The sequence below is a fragment of the Microtus pennsylvanicus genome, chromosome 2, assembly GCF_037038515.1.
Source record: "Microtus pennsylvanicus isolate mMicPen1 chromosome 2, mMicPen1.hap1, whole genome shotgun sequence".
NCBI lineage: Eukaryota > Metazoa > Chordata > Mammalia > Rodentia > Cricetidae > Microtus > Microtus pennsylvanicus.
In genome coordinates this window covers 3,462,807-3,481,812 of record NC_134580.1, presented here as the reverse complement: position 1 = coordinate 3,481,812, position 19,006 = coordinate 3,462,807, and the positions used below count along the sequence as shown (strand labels likewise).

General features: G+C 55.0%; 1 protein-coding gene across 9 annotated transcripts in view; it reads right to left on the bottom strand.

The window, feature by feature from the left end:
• Positions 1-19,006, bottom strand: part of Adgrb1 (adhesion G protein-coupled receptor B1) — a 57,610-nt gene that overhangs the window by 1,306 nt on the left and 37,298 nt on the right. For 5 of the 9 annotated variants that reach the window (XM_075959503.1, XM_075959506.1, XM_075959507.1 and 2 more), the window contains 11 exons: positions 17,873-17,976; positions 16,179-16,281; positions 15,407-15,557; positions 14,669-14,738; positions 13,448-13,514; positions 11,689-11,774; positions 6,816-6,987; positions 5,198-5,293; positions 3,794-3,848; positions 805-1,505; positions 79-114 (listed from right to left, as the gene is read on the bottom strand). In XM_075959503.1, the coding sequence (XP_075815618.1) occupies positions 79-114; positions 805-1,505; positions 3,794-3,848; positions 5,198-5,293; positions 6,816-6,987; positions 11,689-11,774; positions 13,448-13,514; positions 14,669-14,738; positions 15,407-15,557; positions 16,179-16,281; positions 17,873-17,976 (1,641 nt within the window). The remainder of the gene's footprint in view (positions 1-78; positions 115-804; positions 1,506-3,793; positions 3,849-5,197; positions 5,294-6,815; positions 6,988-11,688; positions 11,775-13,447; positions 13,515-14,668; positions 14,739-15,406; positions 15,558-16,178; positions 16,282-17,872; positions 17,977-19,006) is intronic. The other 4 variants (XM_075959504.1, XM_075959505.1, XM_075959510.1 and 1 more) reach the window with 1 other exon arrangement.

Sequence of the window (19,006 nt, the reverse complement as noted above, 5' to 3'; positions counted from 1 at the left end):
AGCCCTTCCCCAGCTCCCACTTGCTGAAAAGGCCCTAGTACCCAGCCTGTCTGTCCAGAGAGAGGCGTCTGCACTTACCTCGAAGTCCAGTTCTGCATACCGTGATTTCCTCCGCTGCAGGAGAAAGGGATTGTGTGCATGGGCATTAAGTTCCCTAAAATTGCCTAGACCACATGTCCAGGCCCTCCTGCCTGACATTTGGGGAAACACCAGCCTGCCTTCAGGGTTCATGCTGAGGGTCTATCAAGAACCCAAGGTGGCCTGTTCCCTTGGGATACAGGTCCAGCTCTGGGTCCAGAGGGCGTGCTCTGGGAAACCCCTGACAATGATAAAATGTGGGTGGGGTCTCAGAGTCCTTACTCCAATGCTACCCCAAGTTCTCTGTGTGCGGTGAGGTCTCCCCTCCCTGCTCCAGGCCTTGTCCTCCCTCTGAAATGTCCAGCTTAGCCAGGCTACACAGATTAAGGAGAGCTGATCTTGGGGCTACAAGGCTGAACCCCTAAAAGTGAATTCAGGGTGCTAGCTGTACCTAAGAGGTTGAAAGCTAGATGGTGACAAATCCTGGGGGGGGCGTGGCAAAGGCTTCCCGAGGGTCCCATCCTGACCTCAAGCCCATGTCCTAAGGGCTGAACAAGGCTCCAGGGCACAAGCACTAGGCTAACCACAGAGACTGTCGCTCTGTGAAATGGGCTTGAGTACATAAAGATTCTGGCCCTGGGCTAGCCCTACCCACTTCTGACATGCCCTCAGCCCTTGTCTGGGGGTTCCCCCATCTCTGCTCTGCAGACTCCGAACCACCCTCACCTCCAGGGAGCTCACTGATAGGGTGGCCACGTTCTCATTCTTGGTCCCGGCACCTGAACTGGGTCCTGGGTGGGCCGCCGACTCCCCTGTATCCCCCAGGCTGGGGGGTGCAGGCTCCAGGGTGGGTGGTGGGGGTAGGGGCTGCTGGGGTGGAGGGGGTGGTGGAGGTGGAGGTGGTGGGGGCTGGGCAGGGGGCACCTCAGGGGGCGCACCACCTGGGGGCTCCCGGGCAGGTGGGCTGCGGGTGGGGAAGCTGGCGTCAGGCGCCATGCTGAGGTGGATGAGGCGGGTTTGGGGCATCTGGTCAATGTTGATGCTGTACTTGGGTTCCTCCTTAGGTTTGGGCCGGAGTGTGGCCGTGGCCGTGGGCAGGATCACGTAGCTCGTGTCCAGAGCCTTCTCCTGAGCCCGGCTCAGCTCTGAGTCCAGTTTCTTGAAGATGTCCCCATCTCCAATAAAGGAAGACTTAGGGGCCTTGTCCTTTTTGAGGGTGAGGGAGTGGTTGGGGAAGTCGGGCAGTGGCCCACCGGGGTAGCGGGGTGAACCGTGCAGGTGCAGCTTGGACACATTAGCTGGCAGGCTGTTGAAGGTGGGGGGTGGGCCCTTGGCCAGCTTGAGCTTCTCCTCTTCAGGCAGTGATGGCCGCTTGAAGGTGCCTGTGATGGTGGCTGTGCGGCAGGCTGCGATGTCTTTATTCAGTACTAATGGGGAGCATCCGAAAAGACAGCAGATAGGAAGAGGGCGTCAGAGCGTGAGGTTGGTCTGCAGCAGCAGGGGCTCAGCCTGGCCAATACTGCTGCCACCCTGGTCTTGACCCACACCAGCCCTGACACCCACCCCACCCATGCTGGCACTTGGACAGCCAGAAAGTTCCTTTGCTTTTTCCTATGAGGCTGGCCCATGAGAGTGTCTGCCTGTCTCCCACGACAACCAAAGACAGTCACTCATACACAGCCCATCAAGGCAATTCTGAAAGGCAAGCAAGGGTGCCCTCTGCTGGAAAGCACAGGAACAGCTTCCTCTATTGAGTCCAGACTCTCCTGTAGTACTCAGTGCACACAAGTCCTTGCTGGGAGGTTGTGCTTGCCCCAAGGACCAAGAGACCTGGCACATGAGCTCAACCCCTATGAAGGGCTCTCCTGCCCTTGGTCGTCCCTCCGCCTTGAAAAGGTCCTTCCTGAAGTCCCCACCCGTCCACCTCCCTTGGGATAGTTATCCCTAACGTAGAACATCTGCTGTAGGTTCCAGCTCATCATACACCCCACCTGTCACTCGTGCATCAGCTTAGCTCCACTGGCCAGTAGAGTACCAGACTAGCTCTGAGCCAAGGCAGCCGTGCACGCTGGTTCCTCCTGGGCACTCTCTAGAGCAAGGTCACACCCCCTTCTTAGGAAGCTCGGCCCAGGTCTGCACACTGTTCTGGTCACATCTAGCCCAGCCTTGGAGCCCACCAGCAGGTCTTGCCATCTCATCAATTATGGTCATTCACAACATCCTAGTTTCTCAGGCCAAAGGTCCCCCACTCCCAGCTCACCTTCAATGACAACCTTTGGCTCTTCCAGACTATCAGCCGGCATGGCAGTTTAAATAAGAATGGCCCCCATAGGTCATATTTGAATGCTTAGACACCAGGGAGTGGTACAGTTTGAAAAGGATTGGGAGGTGTGGCCTTGCTGGAGGAAGTGTGTCACTGGGGGTGCACTTTGAGGTTCCAAAAGCCATCCCATGCCCAGTCTCTTGGCCGATGGATCATGACGTAGCTCTCAGCTACTGCTCCAGCGCCTGCTTGCATGTCACCATGCTCCCCACCATGATAATGGACTAAAACTCTGAAACTGTAGGTAACACCCAACTAGCTTTCTTTCATAAGAGCTGCCTTGGCCAAGGTGTCTCTTCACAGCAATAGAACAGTGACTGAGACACCCAGCACTGTCCTCTTCCAGCCCTTCCCCAACACCCCAACAGTAGACTAGCCATCTTTTCTACCAATCTGTATGCCCATCTCCAAAGGTCAACACCATCGCAAGGACCTCCTCAGCCTGCACATAACTCATCCCAACCTCTTCCCGCAGGGACTCTGCCTATCATGGACACCTAGCATGTAATGATACACGCTACACTATCATGTACCATCAGCTACATCGAGCCCACAGCACCTTGTGCTCTATAAGGCACAGCGCTGGGCACAGGGAGCCCAGCACATACCAACAGGGTGGGCCAGCACCCAACCCCCACTGCTGGGGTCATATCTTGGTTAGGCTGTGGAGCTAGATCACCGAAGACCAGGGAAGGACTTCTCTACCCCATCCCAAGGTTATCTCCTCAAAGAATCCCACCCAGGCAGCAGCTGACAATGCTCACTTGGGAACCAGATGGAGTAAAGCCAGATGGCATCTCCATAGCCAGAGACTGTCTGCTATTGCCCTGGCCCCTGGTCCTCAGATACTATGACCTGACACTGGCAACATGGGGAGACACTGAGTCCCTTCTTGACCTTGGAAGCTCAGCATTAGCCTAGGGTCCCAGTATCAGGTCCTACCCCTTTCTTTCCTCCCCCTACTGAAGTCTCCCATTCTCAAAGTGCAACCTGCCCCTCCTCCACCCCAAGTTAACAATGAAGAAATGAAGACAACACAGAACACAGGTGCTTAAGGGAGGGCAGGTAGGGGCAGGTGACAATGGAGTGTATGGGCAGAGGCAGGAGCAGGGCAGGGTTTCACACAGAAGTGGCCTACCTGCTCTGCCCTATGAGGGAAAAGGGACAGACAGACAAGTGAAGGGGTACCAAAGATGGTCCCAGCCCAGCATGGGCTCCACGGCAGCTTTCTGGGGCTCACACCCATAGGATTCCTGAAGACTTGGCGGGGGGCGGGGGATGGAGCCCAGGCTGGGCCATGTGGCAGCAGGTGTGGGATGGGGACAGGTAGGGTACACAGATGCTGGGAATAAGAAAGAAGCAGATGGGCCGACTGGCCACCATGGCTCTCACCTGTCAGGCGCTCACCTGATCTACAGGCCAGATCCACATCCTTCTCAAAGTCAGTCTGCAAGACAGAGACCAAGGGCAAGATGAGGGTAAGGCTGGTAGCTGGTGGGGTTGCAACCTGCAGGGTAGTAGGAAGGGAGCCACCAAAGCCATACCCACACCTCAGAGGTCACAAGTATGCTGATATTGTCACCAAGAACCCCAGCCCACATTATTAGTCCAAGGGCCACATGGAGTGGCCATGCATCTGTATGCTTGTCTATGCAAGCATGGATGTGTCTGTCAGCATTCACATGCATGTGTGGTTGTGTTTCTGTGTGCTCGTGGTACATGTGCCTTTGTGAGGGCAGAGGACTGTACTGTGTGAGCGTGAACATGTATGTTGAGAGGATTATTGTGTGTATGACTCACACATGAGTCAGAGTTCACTCCTATGCATTTATGTGAAGGAGCATATGCACGTTTCTCCATGCATGTGTTTGTGTCTGCCTGTGTGTGCGTGCAATCAACCATGCGTCCTCTCCCTCCAAGGCATCACGGAGCAGCCGGCCTCTGCCCCTCTGGCCATGCTCCCCCAAAGCCATGCAGCTGCCAGGGCTTCCAGAGCCTCTGCCATTCCATCCAAGACAGACAGCATGGGACAGACACAGACCTGGGCCAGCACCAGCCTCCCCTAGAGCAGAAACATGGTCCCCACTGCATCTCTGAGGACAGCAGCTGGGGAGGCCATAGTGGTGACCCAGGACCACCTTAGGAGCTTGGGTCTAGAAGACCCATCCAGAGGCCACAGGGCTCCAGGGGGGTCAGTCTGGCCTTTAATCTCAAACTGGAGGTCTTTCCCTGAAATGCAGGAGCCAGGATGCTGGGAAGGTGGCAGTCTTCCCCTGAGGTCAGAGGTCAGGCCAGGAGAAACATCAAGAGGAGGGAAAGCTGTGTCCCCAAACGACAAAGTACCTTTCCAGCTGACACCTGTTCCCTCTAGATGGTGGCAGAGACCCAGAGGGTTGGCCCTGTGTAGACACCACTTGGAGATACTCCCCAGTGCCTCACCCCTGGGGTACAGGACATCTGGGACAACACACAGGTGATGCCAGAGGGGCGAGAAGCTGGCCAGCAGAGCCCAGGGCTCTGCTCAGAAGTTACTATGCCTAGATCCCATAGTTGAAGCAGTCAGTATGGGTAAACTCACAGTTAGCTTGTGCACAGTTCTGGATGGGCCAGCTTTGAAGAAGGCAAGGAAGCACACCAGCCCCCACCCAACTCACCAACAGCCTTTCCCAGCTCAAAACCCTGTATTAAGGATTTCAACTTGGGCTCAGAGTTCACCTAATAGGGCTACAAGGGTCCAGAAGAACTCTGGGCACAGGGAGAACCTAGAGGCTTACATTCCCAGGCAATCAGTCCTACCATGAGCTGCGCGTGGCCATTCTGGAAGGAGCCCCCTGAGTCCCCGTTGCCCTCCTCTTGGCGGTCCACCACACGGCACTTCACGGCATCCTGAACCTGGAGGAGGGGAAGCGTGTCAGCAGAGAGTCAAGACCCTACACGGCTCTCTCTGCAAGAAGCCTCCTTGTAGCACGGCAGTGCAGAGAGAGGATGTAAGTAGAAGACATTTGGAGTTTCTGATGCTGGGAAGGAGCTGCAGACTCCACTGGCTGGAGGTCACTGTAAGAACATTAGCCTAACGCAGGTACCTGGCTTCAGGGCCAGTCAGTACCCCAGAACCCATCCTGACTGCAGGCTGGACGGACAAGGCTAAGACCAGCCACAAGGCCAGCATACATTTCAGCAAGAAAAGTTGAAGAAGGTGGCTCATCACCCAGGATAATAGAATCAGCATGAGGAAGGACGCAGGATCAAACACTATCCTGAAATCCAGGCTCTGGAGACAGCAGTGAGGTGCTGAGACCTGCAGCAGGAACCATACACAAGGGTTGGAGGGGGCTTCATGTGCTCACCCTACCCAACATGGAGTTGTGAGCCCTCTGGCTATAGGTCACATCTCAGCTTCCTGACAAGGCTTTGTGAGGATGCCAGTCCTAGGGCCACATCTTAGTGGGATGCTCTGCTGCTGACAGCTGTCCTGTTAACTTCTTGGAGTGTCAGCTGGCTGAAGAAGCCAGAACACTGAGGGAGGAGCGGAGGGCAAGAGTGTGACTTTAGTGCAGATCAGTGGCCTTATAATATGAGGCTAGACTTCACCTGCCCGTGCGCTACAAGTCAGGGCACCTGGAGGGCAGGGCAGCTGAGAGTGTGGATGTAGTGCTCAGGCAGCCAGGGCAAGGGGCAGGGCTCAGAAGCCACTCTTCCCTGTGTGCTGCAATGGGGCTGCAAAGTAGCTTCCCACAACTGAGTGACACATGACTAGCACCGGAAGGAGGAAGGCGGGCACAGGCTTTGTGATATCCTCACAAATACCTTTGCATATTCAGGCAGCCCTCTTTCTCAGGGTGCTCCTCAGGAGCCTCCCTAGAGGATCAGCAGCATCTGACCTCACCACTGCCCTGCCAGCCCAGGCTCTTCTGTCCACTGAGGTCCCTGGTTCTTGCGGCTACAGGGGGCTTTTTCCTCTTGTACCTGCTGCAGTTCAGATCCCTTGGTAGCAGTCTAGAACATTCTGGGAAGAATGGAGGCAGCAGGCTATTTCTAGCCCCCAGCCATGTCCTGACTCTATCTGGAGCAGAAGTTGGTCTGATGAGGTAAGACGCACTTCCGTCCACTGTGCAGCCTCTCTGGGATCAGGACAGCCACTCAGTCTCTTTACTGTCTCCTGCTGGTGGCCACCCGGACATAGTTGGATAGGAACCTCATGTTCTCACCTTCTAAAAGGTTCAGAAAATGCTACAAACACTGAGTACTGGCTCTCCACCTCTGCCCTGTCAGCCACAGACCTCCCATAGCTGATGAGCTATCCTTAAAAATAAACTATCCCCTAAAGGGAGCCATTCCCAGCAACCCTGGCTACATGCTGGGCACAGGTTCACCTCAAGAGGACACAGGTAGATCCCAGGCCCAGGGCGCCCACCTCTCTGCGCAGAATACAGTGGACCATCACGATGACGAAACCCTCCAGTGAGTCAAAGACAGCAAAGAGGATCTGGAAGAGGGCGGAGCGGCGGTCGGTGACAGCAAGCACGGCGGACATCCAGGTCAGCGCCAGCAGCGGCAACACCACGCAGGAGCTCCACAGGGAGGCCCTGGGGATGGAGGGTGTCAGGGCGGCCCCGTGGGCGCTCCACCTCTCCTGAGGACACCCCTTTCCCCCATCCCCAGGCCTGAGGGCTTGCAAAGGACCCAGCAAAGTAGAGGAGCTCTTTGGGAAAGAACGTGGGCCCTGTCCAGGAGGTGACAGAAGGGTGACAGACAGGAAGGGCAGAGGGACGGGAGAGATGCTCGGAGCAAGGTAGCCCCTGATTCCATTTTCCAGGCCCTGAGCCCTGGACCCTAAGACTCAGGGCCCCAACTGCAATACAAGATGGCTGTGGGAGACAGGAGTCTTGGGAAGTACTAACAGAAGGAGAGAGAGAAACTGTGAGGGAGAGACAGGACAGACAGTGGACAGTTGGACAAGGCCAGAGGGTCAGAGAAGAGACCAAGACAGACAGAACAGACACAAAGGGTGTTCTTCCTCTTCCGGGGCTGCAGCTCACCTCCTGAGTCTCAGTGCTCTCCTGTGGCCCCAACCTGAGCCACCCCTACCTTCAGCACCTGGCTGGCACAGGGAGCCTAGCAGCCTGAGCCTTCCATCTCCTCCATCAGTATCTGGCCTGCAACCACCGAGCTTTCCCCCATGCTCAGGTGGGGACATGCTGCTGCTTTGAGGCCATGGGACATGTGACTGCTTGAGAACTGTGCCTTGTCCCAGCCTCAGCACTGTTGTGCTTCCCAGGAGCCACTGTGACTTGTCTATATCCCATCCTTTCCAGGAGTCACTTGTTCCTTCTCTCTTGGGATCATACTGTCCCCCACAAAGGAGCAGATGGGAGAAGGGGACTGAACACGGAGTGGGATCTAGGAAAGCAGGCCTTATGGGAGAAACCAGTTGGGCAGAGGATCCCCCAAACTCTTACCAAACCGGAGTATAGACCTGGCGGGGGTCCTATCTGGGGTCTGGCCTTGTAAGGGCACAGCCACCCTCACCTCTCTGGCCTCTGAAGTCACATCTCAGGCCACAGTAGCCCTTTACCACGGCCTCTTCCAGGCCTACCTTTGTGTCCTCGTGAAGCCATGCTATGCTGACCCCAGGGAGCTTCCTGCCCCCAACCACAGCTGTCATCACTTGGCGAACATAGCAGCCACCTGTAGCCAGGGCACTCAGGACTGGCTTTCTCAGCCCCGCCCAGATCTCTGTTGGCTCACCCTCCCCAGCTCAGGCCCAAACCAGGAATCATCTTGATGACCCACCTTTTCCTCAATGCCCTGAAGTGTGGGCTCCTAAACTGTACCTCAGTCTCCATTTCCAGTCAATATACAACCTATCACCCCCTTCTTAGAGGGAATCCCACAGGAGGCACAAAGCCCCAACTCCTTGTTCCCTGCTAACCCCACCCATACTTTTGGAGCTGAGGATGGTGTGGAGTCTCCCTGCAAATTGCCAGCTACTCCACCTCCCTCCCTCATGGCTGCAGAAGTATCTCCCCCTCCCAACCCCAGTCTGTCCTGTCCCTAAAGCTAGAACAGAGCAATGGCAGGCTGGCCCTCTAGTGAATGACTTCCTGTCACTGGCGGGGCCACTCTCAGCTCTAGCCTTGTTTCCACCACAGCACTGAGCCCAGTAACCCCTTCCCTTCCCTTCAAAGCAGACGTTCTTTGAGCAGAGACCCCTGACACCTCATGTCACCTGTGTCTGGTGCAGGAACAGGGCTCCCCATCAGCAGAGATCCCTTGTTTTCCCACAAGGTCAGCCCTGCCATTTCTGTCTCCTCCAGTCCATCAGTTTCTAAATCACTTCCCCAGGAACCTAGAGGAAGAGGAGTCACAAGCTCCCTAGAGACTCAGATACCCCAGATCACCAAAAGAGTTCCGGAGACCTTGGTGTCACCATCTCCAGCTGCTGCCTGACCTTTAAGATTCCAGGGCTCAGTTTAGCTCAGGCTGGACCCGAGGTCTTCTGCACTCCACCCAGAAAGACTGCTGATCCAAAAGGTGGTCATTGGGGCTCACAGCAGTGTGGGCCCAGCATCGGAACAGGCTACTCTCTTGGTTGGGTCCTATACCATTTACATCCCCTTACCCGTCCAGCATAACCTGGCCCTCATATCTGCCTGAGGCACCAAGAGTCCTGGGCTCCAGTGCCTACTCAGAGATTGAGCATGAGGACCTGAGAGGGTTAGTGTTTGGGGTCTCTGCTACTGCTATGACCTGAAGGAGGCAGGGACCTAAATAAGATGACCTTCTATGCTGAACACAGTTATGTTGTCACAGCCAAGTCAGAGATCAATATCCCTTGTTCTTTGTATCTTGTTCCCAGGGCCGTATCTTCCTGAGTACCCACACAGACACACAACATTCATACCCACTGGGGATAACATATCTCAGTTAAACATACATTCATACACCTTTGTCTATGCCCAGGTACATTCTTACAGTTGTATGCTTACAGGTACAACAATCATCCACACACACATACTCACACTACTCACCACTCACCTGTTCACACTTGCACACTTTCTTCCCCCTGTCTGCACACATACCAGTCACTCTTACACATGGGCACCTCCATGCAAAGCAGCACACTGTCCACACACCCAGCAACTCTCACATATGGAAACCTCTATGCACACCTATAAGCACACCCACTCCCACACACGCACCATCCCTATGCACAGTGGCACACACATACTGTATACACATCCAGCTACTCTTCTATGTGAGCAATGCGCACAGGTTCATTACCTGCCCCCTCCCTGTCAAACACTCATATATACACACTCACATGACTCTATGTGAGCAATGTGTTCATTACCTACCCCCTCCCTGCCAAACACTCATATATACATACTCACGTGACTCTATCACCTATCAACTTGTCTTGTGGGGGTGGGGACTGAGGCCAGGCTCTGGGTCAGAATTGTTAGGGGAAGTCAGGGAGCAGCAGGAAGCAGTGCAGGCCCACTCCACCTCTCCTTGGACTCAGTCCCACTCTATACCTTAGCTGACCCACTCCTTGACTCCCAAGTGCCTTATATGCTGCATAGCAGCAACCAGGCCTTGAGTTGGGCGAGACGAGCTTGCAGGCAGAGGGCAGGTAGAGGGCATGGCTGCCTTGGAAATCCAGAGGGGATGGCAGAAATGAAAGAAATGAAAGAAAAACATAAAACAAACAAATGTGACTCAGGAGAGAGCAGAGCCCATGCAGGGCTGCTCCAAGGTGGCCGCAGGGCACTAACATGGCATTACTGGTGGCGTCGGAGGTGGCTTCGGCAGCAGAGAGGACTCCGCACTCGGCACACGTGAGGGCACGCCCGAGGGGGGGCACGGGCAGCTGACTGCAAGTGAAATCAAAGGCTGAAACAAAAGCAAACAGGTTCCCTCGAAACCGCGAGGCGAGGAGCAGAAACGGTAGCCTGAGGCTCTGTCATCTAAGGGACCCAAGCCTAGGGCAAGGAACGAGATGGGCAGCAGACTGCCAGCATCTGCTGACTGATGGCATGCCTTGGTCACTAAGTGTAGAGAGCAGCAAGCTCTGACGGAGGCCTTGATATCCTTCCTCCTCCCACGTGTGCTGGGTCATGGAGGATCCACCTGCAGGCCTCACAAGGACAGCAGAAATAGGCTGAGCTGTATGGCAGCCCTGTGTGCGTGTTTGTGTGTGTGTGTGTGCACATGTGTGTGTCGGGGAGGGATTTGTGTGCATGTACACACAGCATCTATGTACACCTTCCCATCTAGACATTGGTTCATGACACCCATAATTGGGGTCTGATTCCAGCTCTCCCAACTTTCCCCATTCCCTATACTTCTGTTTACTCTGATGAGAGGGGATATAGTCCTGGCAGCTTCCTTGTGGCTATTCTAAGAGCCAATCAAGCAGGCCAGTGCTGCAAAGTCCAAGGAAACCTTCACACCTACAACTCCAGCCACAGCTCAGCCCACGTGTGTGAGGCTCAGACTCTGATGTGGGCCCACTGTTCTGGGGTAGACAGCAAGACTGAGGCAGAAGAGCACCCAGCACAGTGACAGAGTCCCCTCAGCCCACTTAAGTAAGGGCTCTAACCATTCACCCAGAGAAGTCACTGGGCAGAGAAGGAGGAACCAGAAAAAGAGAGACAGTGAGAGACAGAGAAAGACACCAAGCAAGACAGGCACAGAGGGGAGGGGGAGGGGTAGGACCCCCACAAAGACACCAGTACACCAGCTGCAGGATGTAGAAGGTGGGAGAGGGAGAACTCTGGGCAGGACCCTCCAATGTCCCTAAGCTGAGGCAGCAGTGACGCTCATGTCATCCTCACTTCCAGGACAACTCACAGAGTAGGTACCTGAGTAGTGTGGGAGGAGCATTGTCCCACCTGTCCCTAGCTGTCCTCCAGTGAAGAAGGCACCATACAGGCAAGGCCTCTTATGGGATTCAGGGGACAGGGAGAGCACTCCCAGACTTGGGCCTGGGGTGCCCTCCCACCAGCCTGAGCCCAGCAGAGGGGGCTCTCTTTGAGAAATGAGCTTGGAAATGTTTCTGGAGACACTATAGGGTCCCATCTTGTTACAGGTCTGATACAGAAACTGAGGGACAGAGCAAGACAGAGACTGACCGGCTAGAAAAAGCCTTTAGATTCTGTGCCCCAGTTTCCCAATCTGTTCCAGGACACCTGAACTTTCAGACTGGATTTGGGACTTAATGGTGGGTGGGCTCTGGGTCTTTCCAGCCAAGAAGGGCAAGGTGCCAGGGCCACAGGGCCTACCCTGCCCGCTCCTTCAGCTTCTTGTCCGTGATGCCGTCCTTGGACACGAGCTTGTTGAACACCAGGATTCCGATCACCATGTTCACCTGCCGGGCAGAGGCAGGAGTGGGCCAGAGCCCAAGGGTGCCCAGATCAGCAACGGCCATGCCCAGAATGTCCATAGATCTCCAAGGGTGACTCATGTGCCCCCACAATTCAGACCCCAGTGCTAGCCAGTCGGATCCATACAGAGCCCTGTCTTCAATGTACCCTACACCACCAACACCCCTCCCCTGATCCCTGATGATGGTGAGCTCCTAGCCCAGGGTCAAGGTTTCACGGGCTGATCTTGGTCACCCCTTGTTCCTGATCTCCTCCAATCCCACTAACCCTCAACCCCACTAACAATTTCCACTGGGTGCCTCCTGAGGGCTTCTTAGGGCCTCAGGTGCATCTCTAAGCTACTAGCCAAATTACTATACAAGATTAAGAGTCATTCCTAAGTCCATAGTCAGTCTCCATGCCCTGGGGTCCCTGTCACCTTGGCTCTCCTTGGCTCTCTCTGCCAGGATGTGGGACAAGGGACAAGGCCTTGCTCAAATCTTACTTTTTATCCCCACTCCAAGAGAATCCTTGAGAGCCCCTAGGTAATTCCTTTTTTGTAGAAAGGCTGCCAGGACCCCAAGGCTTTGGCTTGGCCCTAAGGGGTAAAGGTCAAGGTGGGGAGACACTCTAAACTCTTGTGCCAGGGATCATGCCCAGAGGCCCAGGGGCTGACAGTTTCTATGGATTCCACACACAGGGCCGTCTCCTGGTGCAGTCCTGCCTCCTAGCTTGCTGACCATACAGCTGGGTTGCAGGTATCCTTCTAGGCAAGGCTACCCTTCTGCAACAGGCTCTGATTGGCTGTCACAGGAAGAGTGGCCCGGGCAGAGGATCCTGGATACATGAGGACAAGTAGGGGTAGGAGCCTTTTTTCTCGACCGTCCCTCATGCAGACCCTGGAGCCCGCTCTGAAACAACACCTAAGCCCAACTGGTTGGCAGCCACCCCCCGAGGCACTGACCAGTGATGATGCCCATCTGGCCTTCCATTTGGGTGCCTCTGAGGAGTAAGGAACAAGGATTCTGGCAGTCATCCAACTCTCTACCACCTACACACTCTCCTCAGACCCACTGCTCACACTCTGCAGGGTCAGTTGCTCCTGGGCCACCTGTCTGCTAGACTGACTTGCACCAAGCTCCCTGACCACCCTTCCCCGACAGAGGGTGAGACAGGGAGACAAGGACTAGAGAGAGAGCATCTACTCCCATGCTGAGCCAAGCCATTCCTGGCTTTGGGCCAGTCTACAGCTGTAGTTTTGGACTCTTCTCCAAATGGGCATGTCAACTGAAGGGCCAGGGAATGCAAGGTCCCTCTGACACCAGGAAACAAGCAGCTCTAGCTCTTGGCACTCGGGGTGCTGCCAGCTGTGGCGGACATGCATGACCTGGGCCATGTCTGCTCGATCCCTGCAGCTACAGCTGTCCATCTGTCCATCTGTCCCCCACCTCCCTGTTACTCACCAAACCTGCAAGGGCCTCCTGGCAGGTACATAATCAATGCCCAACATCCAGACAAGTCATGCTCATGGAGGTAAGAGGAGGACAGTGCAGCACACTGAGCAAAGGGAGCGGGGTGAATGGAGCTGGCGAGCATCCCCCATAGGCCAGCCACGGGGCAGATAAAGACCCAGGGATCCAGTTTGGGAGATAGGGGAGGGGAGGGGCTGTGTCAGTACCAGCACAACTGCAGCAGCTGGTCCCACGAAGGCATACAGAAGTCCCCCCTCCAGGGAGAGCCAGCAGCTGGGGAAGAGACAAGTTGTCAGTACCCAGCCCCATGCCCACTAGGCAACCAGTGTGTCAGGAAGAAGTACAGGAACAGGGTGACTATAGAAGAAATAGGGAAACTTGCACAAGTTTTCGGTTTGGATCCCCAGGAGTCCCCATGCAGCCACCTTACCTCCACTTATAAATGGAGGCATAACCCAGGGCACGCCTTCTTAGAAGCCCTGGGGCTCCCCTCTGCCCTATGTGAGTGGGGTCCTTTCTGATTCTTTCTCAGAGTCTCTAGCAGGCCCTCCTTGACATTAGGTTCTAGGCTCACTTGCCTAGCTCTTCATCAGCCCCTGGGCACCATCCATGGTACCCACAGGAGATCAAACACATAGAGCAGTGATTCTCAACCCTCCTAATGCTACAGCCCTTTAATATAGTTCCTTATGTTATGGTGACCCCAGCCATAAAACTATTTTCCTTGCTACTTGGTAACTGTAATTTTGCTTCTGTTATGAGTTGAAATGTAAATATCTGATATGCAGGATATCTGTGTGCGACCCTGTGCAGGTTATGATCCACAGGTTGAGAATCACTGCCATAGAGGATACTCAGCATGCTGCAGGCTTGCCTCCAGCTCTGGACTGGGCATTCTAGCCAACGCTGCTCAATGCACTCCTCTCCATTCTTCAGAATCCCGCATCAGTGTCTCCAACATAGCTCAAATACAGGTGTTCCACAGCCCTACCACCTACCTCCCTGGAGCTCCAGAATAATTTAGGTTTGCTCTTACCACCACACTCTGCTGGTTTCAGCCACCATCCCCACCCAGAGCCTGACTAGTGTGAGCCAGTTAACCCCTTAGGGTTTTTTCCCTCTTTCTAGCCCCATCCTGAGCCTGGGGTCCTATCCCTATAATGCCCACAGCAAGGGTGCATCTGCTGTCCTCTGGCATTCTTCTCAACACTTGCACACAAGGGGGTGAGGACTCCAGAAGTTCATGGCCATCAAGATCACCAAATGAGGAAGCAGGAGGCCCCAGGCATTCTTTTCATCTCCCTGCCCACAGGACCTAACTGCCTAGGAGTGAGGGAGCTGCCTAAGGACCCATCCTCCTAGGCCAGCAAGGTGGGGCATCTCCTGGGTCTGCAGAAGGCTATGCCATGCCCGCCTGCCCAACTCACTAGTTCATGGTGCTGTACCCCTTGGCCTTGGTGAATCCCACGGAAATGGCCACCACCAGTGCAGGGAGCCCTAGAAGAGGACCAGAAGAAGGGGTGGTCAGTCCTGCCATCCCTTGCCCACATAGGGCAAGCAGCAAGAGGGAAGCAATGAGGGCATCGCTACAGGAAATAGGTGGACAGGGTCGGATGGTGAGGGCTGGGAGAATGCTGCAGGAGTGCAGACTTTGAGGGCGAGATGCGGCCTGCTACTGATCAGTCTCATAGAAAAAGGGTACCATTTTCAGAGCATATGCCCCCAGTACAAGCTACAGTGCACTGTGATTTGTCATCTGAATGCTAATGGGCATGGCTGGGCTGCATTTTCCGGCAATCTTATAAAGGATTGGAGGCCCAAAGGGAGAAGCCAGTGTGGCAAATGGAGACTCTAGGAGCGGTAGGAATAAGCAGAAGGCCAGTACAAGAACGCCAAGAACAGAGATAGCCCATCATCCTACTCAAGCTGCCTATACCCTGACGCTTTGCTTACCCCAGCCCACTGCCCACCCTCTCCCGAGCTGTCTGCCCTCACTACTGGCCACTAATGCCCGCCCACTGCCCACCCTCTCCCGAGCTGTCTGCCCTCCCACCTGGCCACTAAGCCCGGCTCACTACCCGCCCTCATTCCCAGCTGCTGATCTATACCCCAACAGTCCTAGCCACAGTCCACCCTCACCTCCCGACCCCAGCTGCCCTGCTCACCCCAGCCCAGGCAGAGAAAGCGCTTGCGGACGAGCCGGCTCCGTAGGCGGCCAGTCACGGCCATGTATGACTGCCAGGCCTCGGTGAGCACCCAGCAGAAGGAGGACAGGAAGAAGAAGTGCAGGAAGGCAGCCACCAGCGTGCACACAACCTGGGCAGGCAGGGGCCAAGGGGACTGGGCAGGTGCTCGCTGGCTCTCACCCATCCCCTATGAGCATGTGGTACAGCTGGGAGAAGTGACTTTGAGACCAGCTGAGATCCTGGGCAGGAAGCAACCTGGTCTCCCCCCTGAGATGGACCACTGAAACTTAAAGCATGGACTAGATGCTAATCCTCCTCCCCAGCTGCCAGCAAACTGGGGTCAGGGGCCCACTGAGAAACTCCAGTCAGGCCTATCCCTCAGCAGGGAAGAAACTGAGGCCCGAGGGTCAGGGGAATCACACCCTCAGATCCACATTGAATCACAGGCGAGCCCACTATGATTATGAGTTTCTACCATGGCGCACAGCAGTGTCTGGGCCAGGCCTTCTTTCCGTCTCCAATACATTAGGGTAGCCCATGAAGATCCCTCCCAAAGCCTAGCCTCTGGGTCACATTTGCAGGACAGGGTACGGAGATCACAGGGTGGGAGCAAGGCAGGGGTCCTAGGAAGGGTCAACAAAGGGCTCTCACACCAAGCTGCCCAGCTCACAGCTGGCCAGGGTGCGGGAGCGGCATCTTCATCACACCCGGAAACACAAGGCTCTGCAGGGCTGGACAAGAGGTTGCCTACCTTGTTGCGGGTCTGGGTCTGCCCAATGAGGATGAGAGCGTTAGAAGAGATGATGGACAGGCAGAAGTTGATGAGGATGACGGACCGCTCTGAGCGAATGTACCTGTGAGAGGGGTCAGGGCCTGAGGTCAGCACCTAGCAGGGATCAAGGTCATGTGGCCTATCCAAGAAACAGTGTTCCAATTCCTCCCTGAAATCACTGCCTCTATCATCACCTCTGCCGCCATCACCATCATCATCATCGCTATCCCTATCACTATCACCACCACTACCACCATCATCACCACCAGTACTGCCACTACGATAACCATCAGCCACTGGCAAATAACCTACATCACCATCACTACCACGATCACCATTATTACCACCATCAGCATCAATAGCACTACCACCACCATCATAACCATCCCCACTACTGTCATCAATAGTAGCACCATCACTGTGGCCATCACAACCACAACCATGGCCTTCATCACCATCACTGCCATCGCCATCATTAATCATCAGCACCATGAACCATCACTAGCCATTGGGAAATGAGACCCAACCTCAGCAAGCCCTGGGGCTTGACATGCTTGGTGTAGGCACAGTGCTTATTTGATCTGGCCCCTGCTCCCTAACCAGCCATCAGAACAGTCCCTGTCTGCAGCTCACAGGGCACAGTGATGCCATCAGTGCTCACTGAGGGAGGTGCTTTAAACACCAAATAGCCTCCTCTCCAGGTCAGAGCTGAGTTCGGCCTCTGAGCTCCAAGCTCGAGATGCTGTCAGATCCTGAAGGCCTGCTAAGAGGGAGTCTTACAGAAAGGATCTGGATGCTCTGTCTTTGGGAAGAGAGAAGAGGGCAGCTGGTGCTGGAGGTTGCACAGACGGCCCCTCTCCCACTGGTCACATCGATCCCTTGCTGCCTGACTGCAGGGAGAGACTGGCACATCAGTTTCGATTATCGGCTACCATTACACAGGGTAGAGAATTGGAATAGCCAGTCGCTGGGGCCAGCCATCACATGGGGAGCCCGAGAACACTCTGTGTACAATGACCTTGAATAAACCTCACTGCAAATTGCTGGGAGGGGCTAGATGCTGGTAAGCAGGAAGAGGGCCACCCCATTGGCACATACCCATGGTTACATATACCTACTGGTGGGGTATTGCCTAGACACATCTGTGACCTGAGTGGGCTCCTAATGGCTCAGACATTAAGAGAATTCAAACTATGCAATCCTCTTATACCCATAGTTTGCCTGAGATTTAAACAGGTTGTGCCACCCCATAGCCTACAAGTAGTCTGACAGGGCCTGAGGTGGACACAGGGGGTCCTTGCTGGTAGCCTGGTGCAGGAAGTTATTTCTGACCCCGGGGAGTTTGTAGGTCCAGGTATGAGGGTACACGGGGATAGTGGGTAGCTAGAAGACTCCCAGTAACCAAAGGAAAACTGTTATGTGTGTCCAGCTGGGGCCTGGGCTCGGAGTTAGTATCTACCAAAAGGTATAGTCAGGTGACAGTAGGAAAAAGGAGCTGTATGTTCAACATGCTCCCCACCCCATCCCTTTTCTGTGGCCTGAGTGACACAGCAATCAGGAACCTGCACTGGGAACACAGACAGCATGGGCTGAAGCGGGCAGCATGGTCAAGAGTGGATGGTACAAGGGAGCAAGGGAGGGCTGGATCTTCAGGCTCTGGAGCAGGCACCCACCTCCATACAGACACGTAGATGATGACCAGCATGAGCAGGGTGAGGGAGGACACGCCGCAGCCCACGATGAGCGTCACGGATGGCACGGTCGCCTTATCCATGTTCTGGGGAGCAGGGGAGACAAGGAGTGAGACAGGACCCATGACTGGCGAACAGAAGTCTGACCATGGCCCCCTGTATCCCCAGGGTCTTGTGACCTCCCACCCTGGTTCTCTGACTTCCTCTGCTGGGCTGTTCCTAAGAGCAGTTCTTGTCCCTCGCTGAGAACAAACCCTCCCCAATGTAATGACAGTCATAGGCCATGCCTGAAAGTAGCCCTCACCTCCCTCCTTCATGTCACAGTCCCTTAATTCTGGAAGGGTTCATACCACATCACAGGGATGGTGAGGGAGGCACAGACTGGTGCCACGCCCAGCTCCCACTATATCTAACTGGGCAGCCAGCCAACATCCCCAACTCTATGGCCATCCAGCCCAACATTCCTCCCACAGCTTTACTTTTCATTGCTCCACCAAAGCTCCTCTTTTTTTCCCCCAGCCCAGGCTCTTGCAAGCACCCTGATTCACCTCCATATTTTGGTTACCCCCTCCCTGCTTGGCTCAGTATCCCCAGTCTGTTGCAAAGGTCACTGAGATGCCTATTTTCTACCTCAGAGTCTTTGCATCTGGGATTCCCTGTTCCCTAAACTCAGTTCCCACCTTCACAAGACTGGGGCCTTAGTTATTCTGATCTCACTCATCCCAGTACAGGGCAGGGCCCACAGACACCACCACTCTCTACCACAGGCCCAGCACAACCCAGAGGCGGCAGGCTCACCATGCTCACACAAGGGAATGTTCAGGACAGATGATGACGCAGTGCATGGCTCACATCATAAGCCAGGCAGCGCCTCAGGTCATAGGTCATAGGGGCATTAGCAGAACCTCTGTACCACCCCCAGTTCCTCCTGCCATCTTCCTTTCCCTCTTCCAGAATGAAAACAGGCCTGGGGTGGCCAAACTAGGCTCTACCCACAGGGTGACATAGGCCACATGCTTGGCACATCCACAGACACCCACCTACCCGATAGATATACAGACCCACATACCCCTGGCACAAGCAGGAAGACTCGTGCTGCCTACCATGAGTTGCCCT